The sequence below is a fragment of the Rhododendron vialii genome, chromosome 7a (genome assembly GCF_030253575.1).
Source record: "Rhododendron vialii isolate Sample 1 chromosome 7a, ASM3025357v1".
NCBI classification, from domain to species: Eukaryota; Viridiplantae; Streptophyta; class Magnoliopsida; order Ericales; family Ericaceae; genus Rhododendron; species Rhododendron vialii.
In genome coordinates, this window is record NC_080563.1 from 8,413,987 (window position 1) to 8,428,930 (window position 14,944).

At 43.0% G+C, this 14,944-nt stretch overlaps 2 protein-coding genes across 2 annotated transcripts; both read left to right on the forward strand.

The window, feature by feature from the left end:
• Positions 1 to 11,032: 11,032 nt before the first annotated feature.
• LOC131332618 (cytosolic sulfotransferase 15-like) lies at positions 11,033 to 11,470 on the forward strand. The gene has a single exon (XM_058366917.1). It carries the CDS (start codon positions 11,033 to 11,035, stop codon positions 11,468 to 11,470), a length of 438 nt encoding a protein of 145 aa, XP_058222900.1.
• Positions 11,471 to 11,500: 30 nt separating this feature from the next.
• LOC131332619 (cytosolic sulfotransferase 14-like) lies at positions 11,501 to 11,954 on the forward strand. Its single transcript, XM_058366918.1, has 2 exons — positions 11,501 to 11,611; positions 11,682 to 11,954. The coding sequence occupies exons 1-2, from the start codon at positions 11,501 to 11,503 to the stop codon at positions 11,952 to 11,954; spliced, it is 384 nt and encodes a 127-aa protein (XP_058222901.1).
• The last annotated feature ends 2,990 nt before the right edge of the window (positions 11,955 to 14,944 follow it).

Genomic DNA, 14,944 nt, shown 5'->3' on the forward strand with positions numbered 1-14,944 from the left:
GACAAAGAGATTGGTGGGGTCAGTGGCAATGGAAATGGCGGTGGTGCTATTCCAACTCATGCTCCTATTTCTGGGATTCCCACTGTTCCAATGTCTCACGTGGAGAGGCCGAGCAAATTTGTTAGGGTGGACTTCGAAAGGTGGTAACAGAAGATGTTGTTCTATCTCACCACCTTGAACTTGGCTAAGTGGCTTATCGAGGAAACACCTGTTATTGCTGAGGACGATCCTGACACTCAGAAGCGAATTGATGTGGCCAAATGGAAAGAGCATGACTACATGTGCAAGAATTATATTCTGAATGCTCTAGATGATTCGCTGTATTCTGTGTATGGCGAGGCTCTGTCTGTGAAGGAGTTGTGGGATTCCTTAGACAGGAAATACAAGATCGAGGGTGCTGGGTCCAAAAAGTTTATTGTGGGCCGATTCCTTGACTATATGATGGTGGACTCCAAGTTTGTGGCAGTCTAAGTCCAAGAGCTGCAGCTCCTGCTCAATGAGATAAGGATTGAAGGGATGATTCTGAGTGAAGCATTCCAGGTGGCTGCGGTCATCCACAAGCTACCCTCAGCATGGAAAGAATTCAAGAGCTATCTCATGTTCAAGAATAAGGAGATGACCTTGGAGGCTCTTTTCATCAAGCTCCGGATTGAAAAGGAGAATCAGGGAATGGATAGGAGTGCAAAGGCCTCCTACATGGCCAAGGAAAACATCATGGAGCATGGTCAATCTTCCCGTGTAAGGAAAAACCAGAATGACAGGCGTTCTGACAAGCATTCTGACAAGCGTTCTGATAAGCAAGCTGGCAAACCGAAGGACAAGAATGTCAATCTGGGACCGAGAGGTGGTGTTGCCAAGAAATAGAGAAAGAAATTTCCAGGTACTTGCTTCAACTGCAACAAATTCGGGCGCAAAGCTTCGGAGTGTTTGAAGCCGCTTAACCCTCGCGCTCAAGCGCACTTGCTTGAGGTGGAGGCTGCAGTGGCCGATATCAACCTCTTGGCTATGGTATCTAAAGTGAACATGATTGGTTCAAACCCGCAGGAATGGTGGGTAGACACTGGGGCTACACGTCATATCTGTTGTGATAGACAGTTGTTCACTACCTTCAAGCCGGTTGCTAACGGTGAGAAGTTGTTTATGGGGAATTCAGCTACCTCGGATGTTGCAGGGCAGGGGAAAGTGGTCCTGAAGATGACTTCGGGAAAAGAGTTAACTCTGAATAATGTGCTGTTTGTGCCAGATATTCGGAAGAATTTGGTGTCTGGTTCTCTGCTGAGTAAGCACGGCTTCCGTCTGGTTTTTGAAGCTGATAGGGTCACTCTGACTAAAGCTGGAATGTATGTAGGGAAAGGTTACATGACCGATGGTCTCTTTAAGATGAATGTAATGACTGTTATCCCTACTATCAATAAAAAGAAATCCCCTGTTGCTTATGTGCTTGAGTCTTCCTTTTTGTGGCATGGTAGACTAGGTCATGTTAATTATAATTCATTGCGTAAATTAATTAACATGGACCATATTCCAACTTTTCAAATTAATAACAAACACAGATTTGAAACATGTATTGAGGCAAAAATGCCAAGATCTTCTTTCAAATCAGTAGAGAGAAGCACAGCACCATTAGACCTAATCCACATAGATGTGTGTGATTTGAAATATGTCCAATCACGGGCCGGTAATAAGTACTTTATTACTTTTATTGACGATAGCACTAAGTTTTGCTATGTGTACTTGCTGAGAAGCAAGGATGAAGCCCTGGACAAGTTCGTTCTTTACAAGAATGAAGTTGAAACTCAACTTAATAGAAAGATTAAGATGTTGAGAAGTGATCGAGGTGGTGAGTATGAATCACCATATGGTGGATTCTGTGTCCAACACGGAATCATTTACCAAACCACTGCACCATACTTACCTCAGTCCAATGGAATTGCTGAATGCAAGAATTGGACTTTGAAGGATATGATGAATGCTATGTTGATCAGTTCTAGGTTGCCTCAGAACATGTGGGGAGATGCAATTCTCACTGCTAATTATATCATTAACAAAATTCCTCGCAAGAAAATGGACAAAACCCTTATGAATTGTTCAAAGGTAGGAAGCCTACCTACAATTAGCTACAAATGTGGGGGTGCCTTGCAAAGGTGGCCGTACCTCTTCCGAAGAAGGAAAAGATAGGCCCGAAAACCATGGATTGTGTGTTCATCGGTTATGCAGAAGGCAGTAGTGCATATCGGTTTCTTGTTTATGAATCAAGCATATCCGATATTCACAAGAATACTCTCATGGAATCTAAGAATGCAACATTCTTTGAGCACGTATTTCCTTATAGATCCATTGGAGAGTCAAGTTTGACAAAGTGGACTTTGAGAACTACTGATGAAAGTAGTTGTGACCAAGAAGAAGAAGTTGAATTTGAGCTAAGACGTAGCAAGAGGGCTAGAACTTCTACTTCTTTCGGTCCAGACTTTCTAACTTATCTTTTAGAAAGCGAGCCTCGGACATTCAAAGAAGCGGTTAGCTCTCCTGAAGGTCCTTTATGGAAAGAGGCTATCAAGAGTGAGATTGACTCCATTCTGCAAAACCATACTTGGGAAATGGTGGATTTACCACCAGGCAAGTAAGCCCTTGGGCTACAAATGGATTTTCAGGAGGAGAATGAAGGCGGATGGGTCAATAGATAAGTACAAAGCTAGGCTTGTTATCAAAGGATATAGACAAAAGGAAGGCCTAGATTACTTTGATACTTACTCACCTGTGTCCAGGATAACGTCTATCTGGATGATCATTGCGATCGCTGCATTGTGAAATCTTGAGATACATCAGATGGATGTCAAGACAACTTTTTTGAATGGCGACTTAGATGAGGAAATCTACATGGAACAACCTGAGGGTTTTTCTGCGCCAGGATAAGAGGGAAAAGTCTGTAAACTTGTTAGATCTCTGTATGGTCTAAAGCAAGCACCAAAACAATGGCATGAAAAATTTGACAATGCTATGTTGTTAAGTGGTTTCAAAATCAACGAATGTGACAAGTGTGTATATGTCAAAGACACAGCCGATGGCTACGTGATTTTATGTCTCTACGTTGATGACATGCTCATTATAGGTAGTAATGATAAGATGATCAAGTCTACGAAGAACATGCTGAATTCTAAATTCGACATGAAAGATATGGGCCTTGCAGATGTAATCCTGGGGGTCAAGATCACCAGAACATCTGATGGACTTGCCTTGTCTCGGTCTCATTATGTTGATAAGATTCTTGAGAGGTTTGACAAGTCTGGTACAGAGATAGCACGTACCCTTGTGGATTTAAGCCTCCACTTATCCAAGAATGTGGGGGAAGGTGTGTCTCAATTGGAGTATTCTCAGATAATCGGGAGTCTCATGTACTTAATGAGTTGTACAAGGCCTGATATAGCATACTCGGTGAGTCGATTGAGTAGTTACACGAGTAATCCAGGGCTAGATCATTAGAAGGCGATAGTTAGAGTGCTTCGCTATTTGAGATATACTCATGATCTGGGACTGCACTATTTCAAATATCCAGCAGTACTAGAAGGGTACACTGATGCAAATTGGATATCAGACATGAAAGACTCAAAATCCACGAGTGCATATGTCTTTACACTTGGTGGTGCAGCAATCTCTTGGAAATCTTCGAAACAGACGTGCATTGCACGTTCAACAATGGAATCAGAATTCATTGCTTTAGATAAAGCAACTGAAGAGGCAGAATGGCTCGCCATTTTGTAGAGGATATTCCAAGATGGCCAAAACCTGTGCCTGTAGTATGCATTCATTGCGATAGTCAAGCGGCTATTGGAAGGGCACGGAGTAACATGTATAATGGTAAGTCTAGGCATATACAATGTAGACATAATACCATTAAGCAAATGCTCTCTAGTGGAATTGTCACTCTTGACTATGTGAGGTCAAAGAACAATATTGCGGATCCGCTAACCAAAGGGTTAAACCGAGAGCTAGTTAATAATGCATCAAGGGGAATGGGGCTGACGCCTATTACGCTCAAGTTACCGTGAAGGAAAACCTATCCTAGCTGACTGGAGATCCCAAGATCTAGGTTCAATGGGACAGCCTACTTGTGAGTAACAGCGAATGATCACTGAGGAGATATGCTCTCCTACCCATTCCTATGGTGTGAACAGTGATACCTGCAAATGGAAATAGGTTAAGCATTGGCTTTTAATGACTCTTATGCACTGGAATGCCAGGCGGGGTATAGCAGGATACCCTTTATAAGAAGGTCACCTATGTGAGTATGAAGTGGGGCCGCTTCTATGAGAATTTGGAAGGCAAAATTCTCGAGAGAATACTTGCAGAACTAGGAAGGGGTGTCATGGCCAAAATGAACCCAATAGTGAGAACTAAATTGCGTTAGGAGAAGCTCCTGTGTGAAGTCTATTGACTCGGTTTACACCAACGGTAGAACAGTTCAAGACAGTACGTTCACTGGTCAGCCAGTAAATCCGATGGGCTTTTATGAGGGAAGGTTCAAGGCCAAAGCTACCTATCCTATGGAGGAATTATCCGTTGTGCTCTCTCTCCAGCGTCTGCATTAGGTCTGGTCCCAAGTCCATTCATGTGGGGGACTATTGGAAATTTGAATGGATTGGGGGGGCCTTTACTTCCCCATATTCATGGTGGGGGTTACCTCTATTCATTGTGGGGGTTATTCCTCTATTCATTGTGGGGGTTTTTTCCCCATTCATTCTGCCATTTACTCCACGTATTGAAGGCTAGGCAGCATTATTAGAGTCAAGCTCTGCCTATAAAAGGAGCATTTCACAGCATAGTTCTACACCAATTCACCCAAGAATTCACTAGCATTTTGATATAGTGTGAGAGAGAGACAGACGCTGAGTTAGTTCGCCAAGACGTTCTTCGGTGGCGTTCCGACGTTCGTGGTCCGAGCCGGATCAATCCTGGGAGACAGACGCTGAGTAACCTCAACACCCTCCGGTAGGCGGTGAATCTGTTTTAAGGACATCGTGTGCAACACGGGTTTCAGTTCACAAATCCATATTCAGTATTTTGGTTCTTATTTCGGTTTTGTAATTTCATTATATTGTAATTCAGTTCTTGTGTAAATGTAATAGAATTCGTATTCTGGATTCTCGATTGAAACTTTTGGGTAACATTATCAAATTCATACGTGGCTTTTAATTCTCTGGTTAGTTCCTCGTGAAATTCGTAGCTTTAAAACAGCAAACTGGTAACATAGATTCATGTTTTTTAAATTGACAAACATCAAATACGAAATAATGTTACTTCAATGTTTGTGGAAAATCATTATATTGGCTTGTGATTATGAAGATTCCATGTTGTACGGGGTAACTGCAAACTCCAACTTTGTGCTCCCTCATCTTTGAGGAAGACCAATAATCAATAAGAATACCGCAAACTGATCATTATTTTTTGATTAATTAACGGGGTAATTCTAACGGGCCCGTCCTACACCAGAAGTTTACGTGGGTGATATCGCTTCTATATGAAGGGAAGGAGCAATCAACCCAAATGACAACATGGCTGCCGGCCCTCTTGGGTAGTTCCCGCAGGTCGTTACAACATTTGCTCAAGAAAAATATTGCTTTACGTTATGAATTCCTGCCTACTAGCCTTATCCAAACGACATTTTAACTCCGTCTCAAATTTTTAAAGCCTTTGAAACTTCAAATACTAAAGTGCAAGCAAAGTGTCAATAGTTGAATGCCTACAAGATTGTACGTACTATCATCGCTAGCAGTATAAGATGCAGGAGAAGAAAAAGTCAATCAGTCAAATATAGAACATACTTATCTGGCAGTAAGGCAGAACCAGCTGCTATGGAATCAGTAAGCCAACTAATGTTGAGTATGTAGGCATTCACTGCGCGGCCATACAAGAACTTGGTTGTTTCTAGCTTCTAAAGACATATAAATATATTTAAAGTAAGACATCAAAAACCCAAATAAAAACTAAGAATAACATAAGCTAACAGACTTGGCAAAGAAGGGAAAGCACAACATAATAGATGTAAAACGGTACATTGATATACCGTAATGTAGAATAACAAGAAACCATCAGTTAACACTCAGGAACTGAAAAGAATTACACCAACTCTTTAAAGTTCAATCTCAGCAGAAAGTTCAACATCGTTTGTACTCAATAGTCTGACTGCTTGACCACTTTTTTTGTATATTGTTTCTTATATTGAGCTAATGCATGCCAGTGTACAAAGTACATTTAGCTAGCTTACGGCTTGGAACTCGGAGCTCAGTACATGATTTGCAAACATCAAACTGACAAAAAATACAAACAACAAGAAAAGATCAATCCAAACAAACAGTTTGGCATGTAGAACATGAGAACAGTGCGGTAGCACTTTCACTAGTTCGAATTCTCACAACGGCCAATAAAAAAAATCAAGCCACAACTGTAAGGGTAAACTATTCAACAATCTTCATTTTTTGCAACAACATACAGAATCATCCTAACCATGGGCGGAGGCACTAAGGTACAATTGGGGTCAAATGACCCCAGCCACTTTGATTTTTCACCAGAACGTTTAATAGTTTGCTATTAAATTTTGCTATTTTAACCCCATAAAAAATTTATACTTCGCCCTAACTTGCTTCAAATGCATAGAATTGAAATTCCAAGCATTCTCTTCTTTTTGAGAGATGATAGTGCAACGAATGAGGCTATCATGCATGGTCTGACAGATGTAATAAGTGTTTGGGACCAAGTATAAGTCAAAATTAGATTATAAGAGTATATCTACCTTATAATTAACCTCTTAATATACTTAATTTTTTGGACTAATACATAAGATAAATATATTGCATACAAATTTAATTTTTGACCCCATTAACAAAAATTCATGGCTCCGTCCCTGATCCTACCTTAAAGATTATGATTGTAGTGAACAACACAAGAAGATGAAGAAGTGCAAATAAGGAAGTCCAGTAGAAACAGAAAAGACTAGCATAGGTTCGTGTTTTGCGCTAGGTAGCTGACGTGGATCTTATGTGAGCTGGAGAGGTGGGATTGGTTGGTGGTTAAAAGAATAAGGGAAAGAGGAATAATCTGATGAGGTGAAGGGAAAGGGCGTGAGAACAGAGAGGACAAAGGCAGCATTACGCATACGGGTTTTCCAAATGGATTGTATGATATTGAACCAAGAATAATGTTCTCCTTCTTTTTGGCCTCTGTCCGTACATCCCAAAAAAAGGAATGTCGGTCCCTTATTTGTAAGCTTCTGGGCCCAGGCTGGTTCCCAGGGCGGCCCAATCTAATCTTGACACGTGTCCCTTCTGTTCCCGAGGTCGCGAGGGTGATGTCATCACGCGCACGCCTAGCTCGCAGGTGACCGTGCGCCACCCCGCAACGGACCCCCTTTCCTTAGCCACCAAATCACTAAATTTACCCCAATTCCCGCTAGAGCAGGGTCGCGACCCGCAACGATCGCATTTTCGCCTAATCCTTTGGTCCTGCCTTTGACCGGGGCGCGCTCTACTTATCTTAAGTGGTTCTTAGGGATGAGCCCCCCTTTCGCGCTCGTTGGCTTTCTGGGGCCTGCGCGGACTGATCCCCTCTATGCGATGACTCTGACTATCTTTTGCTCCTTTAATCGTATCAATCTTTTACTTGGTTCCCTTGAAGTCCACCACCACGCGCGGGACTCTCCTCGCGCCATCTAGCTCTGAGGTTCTTATCATAGCATCGACTACGTGTATTCTCTTCCATTGTCATATCCACTTGTCATTTTGTGAGTGGATGGTCAAAGTCTTTCATTGAGTCAACAATCTATTATTTTGACCTAACCTACAACTAGCAATTTTTGTTTTAAGCAACCAACCTTTCTGAAACATAGAACTATGGGAAGCTGCTGGATTTTCAATCTTGAGATTCTCTTTCCCCTCAAATTTGGAGGAGATGGATTGTCACGGAGAACTATACCACCATATTTTCTAATTATTCCCTCCAATTCTTTTTCCTTCTGAATAGAAAAACCCGTAAGCAAGAATTCTATATCTCCGAATATCAGTCCCTTAGCGAGCTTGGCAAGACAATTTGTTTGATGCCTTTTGAGTTCTGGAGTTATAGACACACACTTCGGCTTGGAATATCTCAACTTTTTACCAGCTCTCGAAACTGATCGAGCCTACATATTTAAACATATGACACATATGAATAATTTTCAGAAATGTTTCTCAAATTTAGTGGCCAAATGCAGCATCAGAATTTAAGTCTTAACCTCTGTTTGACATTTGCAGCGTTTGGAGATTGTTGTTCGGTAGAAGTTGAATTTCAGTAGCTGAGAAACGAACTCGTTTTCCTGTTGGAACCTAAGTATCACAAGAAACTTTGCACTTAAACTCCACTTTTTGAAGGTTCTTCCCATGTGGCCCAACATCACCCTTTCGTTCCACTGACTTTTGATTTTCTGCCCCACTGATATCATGTGCAAACTCCTTAGAAGCCTGAAAACGGATACGCCTACCTCGTTTCAAAATAAGAGGTGGGCATCTAAATTTCTCTATGTGAACCTGCAATCCAGTCCCATCATTTGCAGTTTCATGACAGTTATTTGTAGTTTCATGACAGTTTTTGTGCTGATTCGTCGAATCTGTGACTAAATTTTGTACAACCTAAGGTTCATGATTTTCCTCAATCTGTCTCTCAGTACTATATTTTTGCATGGATTTCAAAGATTGTCACGGTGCTGTTTTTCGCCTAGAAATCTGCCCGTGATGGCACCAAGTTTGCCAACAACTTGGTCTCAGCCAACTAGTGTTTACTCACACACCCGATATGTTTGAACGTCTAGGAACACACTCAAGAGTTACGGGAACCGGCCCAATCTTTATTAAGCACCAACTTACAAAGGATTACACTCAAGAACCTAGACAGAACAACCCTCTGCCTTAGGCTACGAAAATGTTTGCCTAAATAGGCTTACAATCATAAAAACGTGGCCACTAAGTACATGAGATCATGTGGCCAACCCATGATCTTGCAGTTGACACCCCCAACTGCCCTAGGGCTGTGCTGGCACTGCCAGAATCTGCCAGCACACTGAACTGTGAAACTGCCTGGAGATAACTGTCGATAACTACACGTTTCTGCCTTGGACACCTGTCCCATGCTGCCAGCAACACATGCAGCCCGTTTCTGCCTTGGACACCTGTCCCACGTTCCCAGCAACATGTGCAGAAATGTCGTTAACCGTCAATAACTGTTTTGCCTGAGCCAACTCAAGTCTGCCTCCGTTTTGCCCGAGCCAACTCAAGGCTGCCTGGCCAATTTCGTGATTCAACCCCAGCTCCCAATACTTAGACGTTTTTCTCGATTGCCTTGTCCCACAAGCCTGCTTCCCATTTAGCATCCCTGCCTCGATATCATCCGGCCATCATGTGCATCACGACTGCTACTTGCCTTAGGGACCAGTGCCGACACCAACCGACACCGTCGGGTCACCTTGTAAAGACATACCTCCCTCATGCCTTTGTTTCCACCGGTTGGCTAGGGTGCAAGGTGCCACCGCTAGCCAAGCTTAGCAAGCCTTGGAAATCAAGGTGCTAACAGTAGTCCTGTTGAATCCCTCTTGCAGCCCATATTGTGCTCAGCAGAAAGCAACCCCGAAATGCATTCTGACGGTGATGAGCGATTACGATAGATATTATTATCCTCGGCAAAGGCAACACAGTGAGGCAATAGCATGCTATAACTTCTAAGTGAGCTCAACTGCCTGCGAATAGTGGGCTGAGAATCTTCACCATTAACTATTGTGACAGTTTCCCGTTCCTCACCTACACATTCTAGGTTCAGACCTGAGGTTCTCTGAAAATTAACAATGCAATATTCTGACTCAGGCCTGCAGCACTCTCCAGCATCTAGGTCATGATTTGGTTTATCAGCAAGAGTAGAACATGCATGAAAGGAAATGCACGGTCCAGATTCACAGCATTGTGAATCTGGACTGTTCGTTTCCTTTCATGGACATTTTCATGATTCCAGTGTCATGTATAACATTTTTGAAATCATTATGCACATTGAGGGATTATAAGAATAGCAGTAGCAGGACCAGTCTGACAAGAAAAAAGAAGAATAAAGGACCACATGCATGTAACACCCAGGTCCCCAACCTACTAATTAATTTGGATCTTTACGTTCAACAACCGAGCCAGCTTACAGTCTCGACTATTTCCGGGACATTAAAATAAACGACAGGACAAACTTTCTAGCGGCCTCAAGATTTGGAATGTTTGGCTTCTACGAGATTCGAACATGCATGCAACCATATTGATGATAAACACTTATTTGCTTTTTCATACACACTCGGCTAAATCCCCTGGGGTTGACTCTAGTTCCTTCTTTTCTTCCCATTCAGTTATAGAAAAAAAGAAAAAATACAAAAAAAAAAAAGTTTTTCTATATTTTTTATGTATTCAGTTAGCAGAAAAGTTATGAAACTTAATCATATCTCTAACTTTCCCACTAAGATTTTTCTCTAAAAATTTGTCTTGCAAAAACATAAGATTTTGCAAGAATCATGTCTTATGTACTAGTTCCCTATTTTAAGATTCGCACAACATATGCATTAGAATGTGGACAAACTTCTTTTAAGTTATTCACACTTCCTACCCTCCACTTTCCTCAAAATCCTTAACAAACCCTTAATTGAAATTCTCAAATTTCTCATGCACCAAATTATTCTCATTTTAGAACATCTATTACGAAATGTTACACCACCATTTGTGTAACCTGTATAATTTAAGTTTGGGACCATTTACTACGTTATCATATACGTACTACATACCACGTGAAAATCATGGTGGCTAACATTGCAACTCAAGAGTATATGTGCATTAAATGCATGTATGTATATGTAGGCACTGTATTTGTCCGCACAATATATAAGTGAATGTCACGTAGCTCACCTAACTCAATAGCAATCTGATAAAGTAGAAATCTATATTGTAAAGCAATTGCTAGGATTTGGAAATCCTATCGATCATTTGAGATGACAATCATTCAGTTGGTCGAAAACCAACACGAAATCAGTGATGAACAACAAGCACAACCTCCACCGCCGGCACAACAACAACAACAAGATCTTAGCGATGAATGCAAGAAACTCCTCCTCTCCCTACCGAAAGAGAGAGGTTGGAGGACCCCCCACCTCTATTGGTTCCAAAACTTTTGGTGCCAAACCAAGGAGATTCAGGCCATAATCTCCTGCCAAAAACACCTTCAAGCACAAGACACCGATATCGTCCTATCCACCATCCCAAAATCAGGCACCACCTGGTTGAAGGCCCTGGCGTTCGCGGTCATCCATCGCAAGCGTTTCGACATGGAAAAGGACCATCCCTTGATGACATCAAAACCTCATGACCTTGTTCCTTTCCTAGAATACAAGCTCTATGCGAACCGCGACCGATCTCCTGACTTGTCCTAGCTCCCGCAACTGGGACTTGTCGGGACCCACATGCCTTACTCGGCATTGCCAGACTCTATAAAGGAGTCCGGCTGCCGGGTCATGTATATTTGCCGGAACCCTTTCGACACTTTTGTCTCCCAATGGCATTTCTTAATGAAAGTGAGGCCCAAGACAGTGGCCCCACTTTCTATCGAAGAAGATTTTGACATGTATTGTAGGGGTGTTATAGGGTTCGGTCCATATTGGGCCCACATGCTGGGTACTGGAAAGAGAGTACAGAGAGACTCATAAGATGTTGTTTTTGAAGTATGAGGAGATGAAAGAAGAACCAAGTTTGAACTTGAGAAAATTGGTTGAGTTCTTGGGGTATCCATTTTCATTGGAGGATGTTGGGAAATCGGAGCCTCGTGCTCGGACTCACAACGAACAAAAACACTTCAAGATCTTGGGATACTATCGTCACAGAAAACAAACTAGAGAAAAGGAAGAGAAAGAGGAATAGAAAAATAGAACACACAGATATACGAGGTTTGACAACTTGCCTATGTCCCCGGGAGCCACATCAGTCCACTATGAATGAAAGAAAATGAAAGATTACAAGTCTTCTCCTTCCTCTCTGAGAAAAGTTTTCTCTTGCACTTTCTCTCACTGGAAACCCTCTCTAGAAATTTTCTCTCTCTCTGTGCAGTCGGTCTAAAAAATAATGAATTCAACAACTAATATTTATAGGCAAACCCTAAGTGATAGCTGGACCCGGCCAACCAACTTGGGCCGCGGCCCGCGGCCCATCTCGGCCGCGAGCCTGATCGCGTGCCTACCTGTCGCAGAACTCTCCGCGCTGGTCATGGACCTTTGTTGCTAAACTCTGTTGCTGAAAGTTGCCTGCATCCCCAACAATCTCCCACTTAAAGATAACTGAAGCAAACCAATATCAACAACCTCAATCAATAGTGGACGTAGTGAACTTCACCCCTCCTGGTGCGACTCCGGCCCTCCAACTCCTCACACACGAAGGCCAACTGAAGTTGAGCACAACTTCAGTTTCTCGATGGTGACCGACTTTGTCAACATATTTGCCGGATTTTGGCACCCCAAAATCTTCTCCAGTAACAGTTCCCCTTCTTCCAAAAGCGAGCAAATGAAATGGTACCTCAAATCGATGTGCTTTGTTCTAGCATGAAACATTGAATTTTTTGCAAGGTGTATAGCATTCTGGCTGTCACTGAAAAGAACACTGTTCTCCTGCTTCAAACCCAACTCACCCAGAAAAGCCTTCAACCAAATCATCTCCTTAGCGGCCTCCGTGATTGCTACGTACTCAGCTTCTGTCGTGGACAAAGTTACCAACTTCTGCAGACGCGAGACCTAACTCACCGCTGTTGATCCCAAAGTGTAGACATATCTTGTGGTGCTTCGCCTTGTATCATGATCACCCGCGAAATCTGCATCCACATATCCTCTCACCACCAAATCTACTCTCCCAAAACACAATGGCACATCCGCGGACCCGTGGAGATACCTCAATATCCACTTGACAGCTTCCCAATGCTGCTTCCTCGGATTGCTCTCAAACCTGCTCACAACTCCTACTGCATGAACGATGTCCGGCCGCGTGCAGGCCATCGAGTACATCAGACTACCGATGGCCGAGGCATACGGTACCTTGACCATGTGTTCCTTCTCAGCATCTGTCTTCGGAGACTGCATGTCAGAAAGTCTAAACTGACTTCCCAGAGGCGCTCCAACTGCCTTGGCATTCTACATATTGAACCTTTCAAGAACCCGTTCAATATACTCAGCTTGACTCAACTTCAAGACCCCTTAAGTTCTGTCCCTGCTGATCCTCATCCCAAGTATCTGCTTTGCTGCAGCCAGATTTTTTATAGCAAACTCTGCTGCCAATTGTTGCTTCAACTTGTTTATCTCGCGTAAACAAGACCTCGCTACAAGCATATCATCTATGTAGAGTAGTAAAATTATGTAGCTCGCCTTACAACGTTTAAGGTAGCAATAGTGATCCGCGTGGCACCTTGTGTAGCCGCTGCGCTGCATGAAACTGTCAAACTTCTTGTACCATTGTCTAGGAGCCTGTTTCAACCCATATAGACTCTTTTAAAGTCTACATACCATCTCTTCCTTGCCTTTCTCAATGAAGCCAATAGGCTGCTTCATATAGATTTCTTCATCCAAATCACCATAAAGAAATGCAGTTTTAACATCCAACTGCTCAAGGTAGAGATTTTCAGCAACCACCAAACTTAATACCACTTTGATAGTGGTCAGCTTATTCACAATTGGGGAAAAAATCTTTATGAAATCAACCCTTTCTTTTTGTTGAAAGCCCTTCACAACCAATCTGGCCTTAAACCTCTTGCTGCCGTCGCTCTCCTGCTTGACGCGGTATACCCACTTGTTCTGTAGCGCCTTCTTCCCTGCGGGAAGCTTTGCCAACTCCCAAGTCACATTTGAGTGAAGAGAATCTATCTCCTCTTGCATAGCACGTTCCCACTTTATAGCGTCACCGACCTATAAAGCCTCATCATAGCAAGATGGTTCCCCGCTATCTGTCAAAAGCAAGTAATACAGCGACAAAAGGTATTTTGGATTAGGTTTGGATACCCTAGTTGATCTCCTTACTACGACAGCCGATGAGCTAGACCTTGTCTGTGGAACTGCCCCAGACTCTGTCCGCGAGACTGCCTCATCCATCCGGTCAAATTCGGACTCATCCCCACTGCTTTCTGGAAGATCCTCCAAACTAAAGTACTCGGGTGCCTCGCGATCCTCTCACGCGACCACCCTTGCGGGACCCTCAAGATCCTGTGTAGAACTCCCACTGCATTGTCTGCTATCTCTGTCCTTGTACAACACCGACTCATTGAATATGACATCCCGGCTTCTGATTATCTTCCGATTTTTCTCATCCCAGAAATGATAACCAAACTCATCGCCGCCGTACCCAATGAACGTGCACTTCAGTGACTTAGCATCTAGCTTATCTTTGACTTTGTCACTGAGGTGGACATAAGCAACACAACCGAAAACTTTCAAATATGAGAGATTTACCTCCTTACCGCTCCAAACCTCTTCCGGTATCCCAAAGTTCAACGGAACTGATGGCCCATGGTTGATTAAGTATGCTGCTGTATGATCGCGTCCGCCCAAAACTGCTTGGGCAACTCCGCATGCTTCGCGCACGCTCTGTCAGACTCCTGTTCATCCGCTCCGCAATGCCATTCTGCTGCGGAGTTCATGGAAGAGTCTTCTTTAAACGAATCCCGAATAGAGCACAGGCTCTTTTGTACTCTCCCAGTTCATACTCTCCCCTATTGTCTGACCTCAGACACTTCACCTTCAAGTCTGTCTCGTTCTCTACTTTGGCTTTTCACATCATGAAAAATTCGGATTCCTCTGACTTGTGTTTCATGAAGTAGACCCATACTTTCCTCGAGTGATCATCGATGAAAGTGACAAAGTACCTCGACCCGCCAA

Coding starts and splice junctions, on each gene's coding strand:
- LOC131332618 (XM_058366917.1), top strand. CDS start 11,033: ATGACAATCATTCAGTTGGTCGAAAACCAACACGAAATCAGTGATGAA.
- LOC131332619 (XM_058366918.1), top strand. CDS start 11,501: ATGCCTTACTCGGCATTGCCAGACTCTATAAAGGAGTCCGGCTGCCGG. Junction 11,612..11,681: donor AATGGCATTTCTTAATGAAA/GTGAGGCCCAAG, acceptor GGGGTGTTATAG/GGTTCGGTCCATATTGGGCC.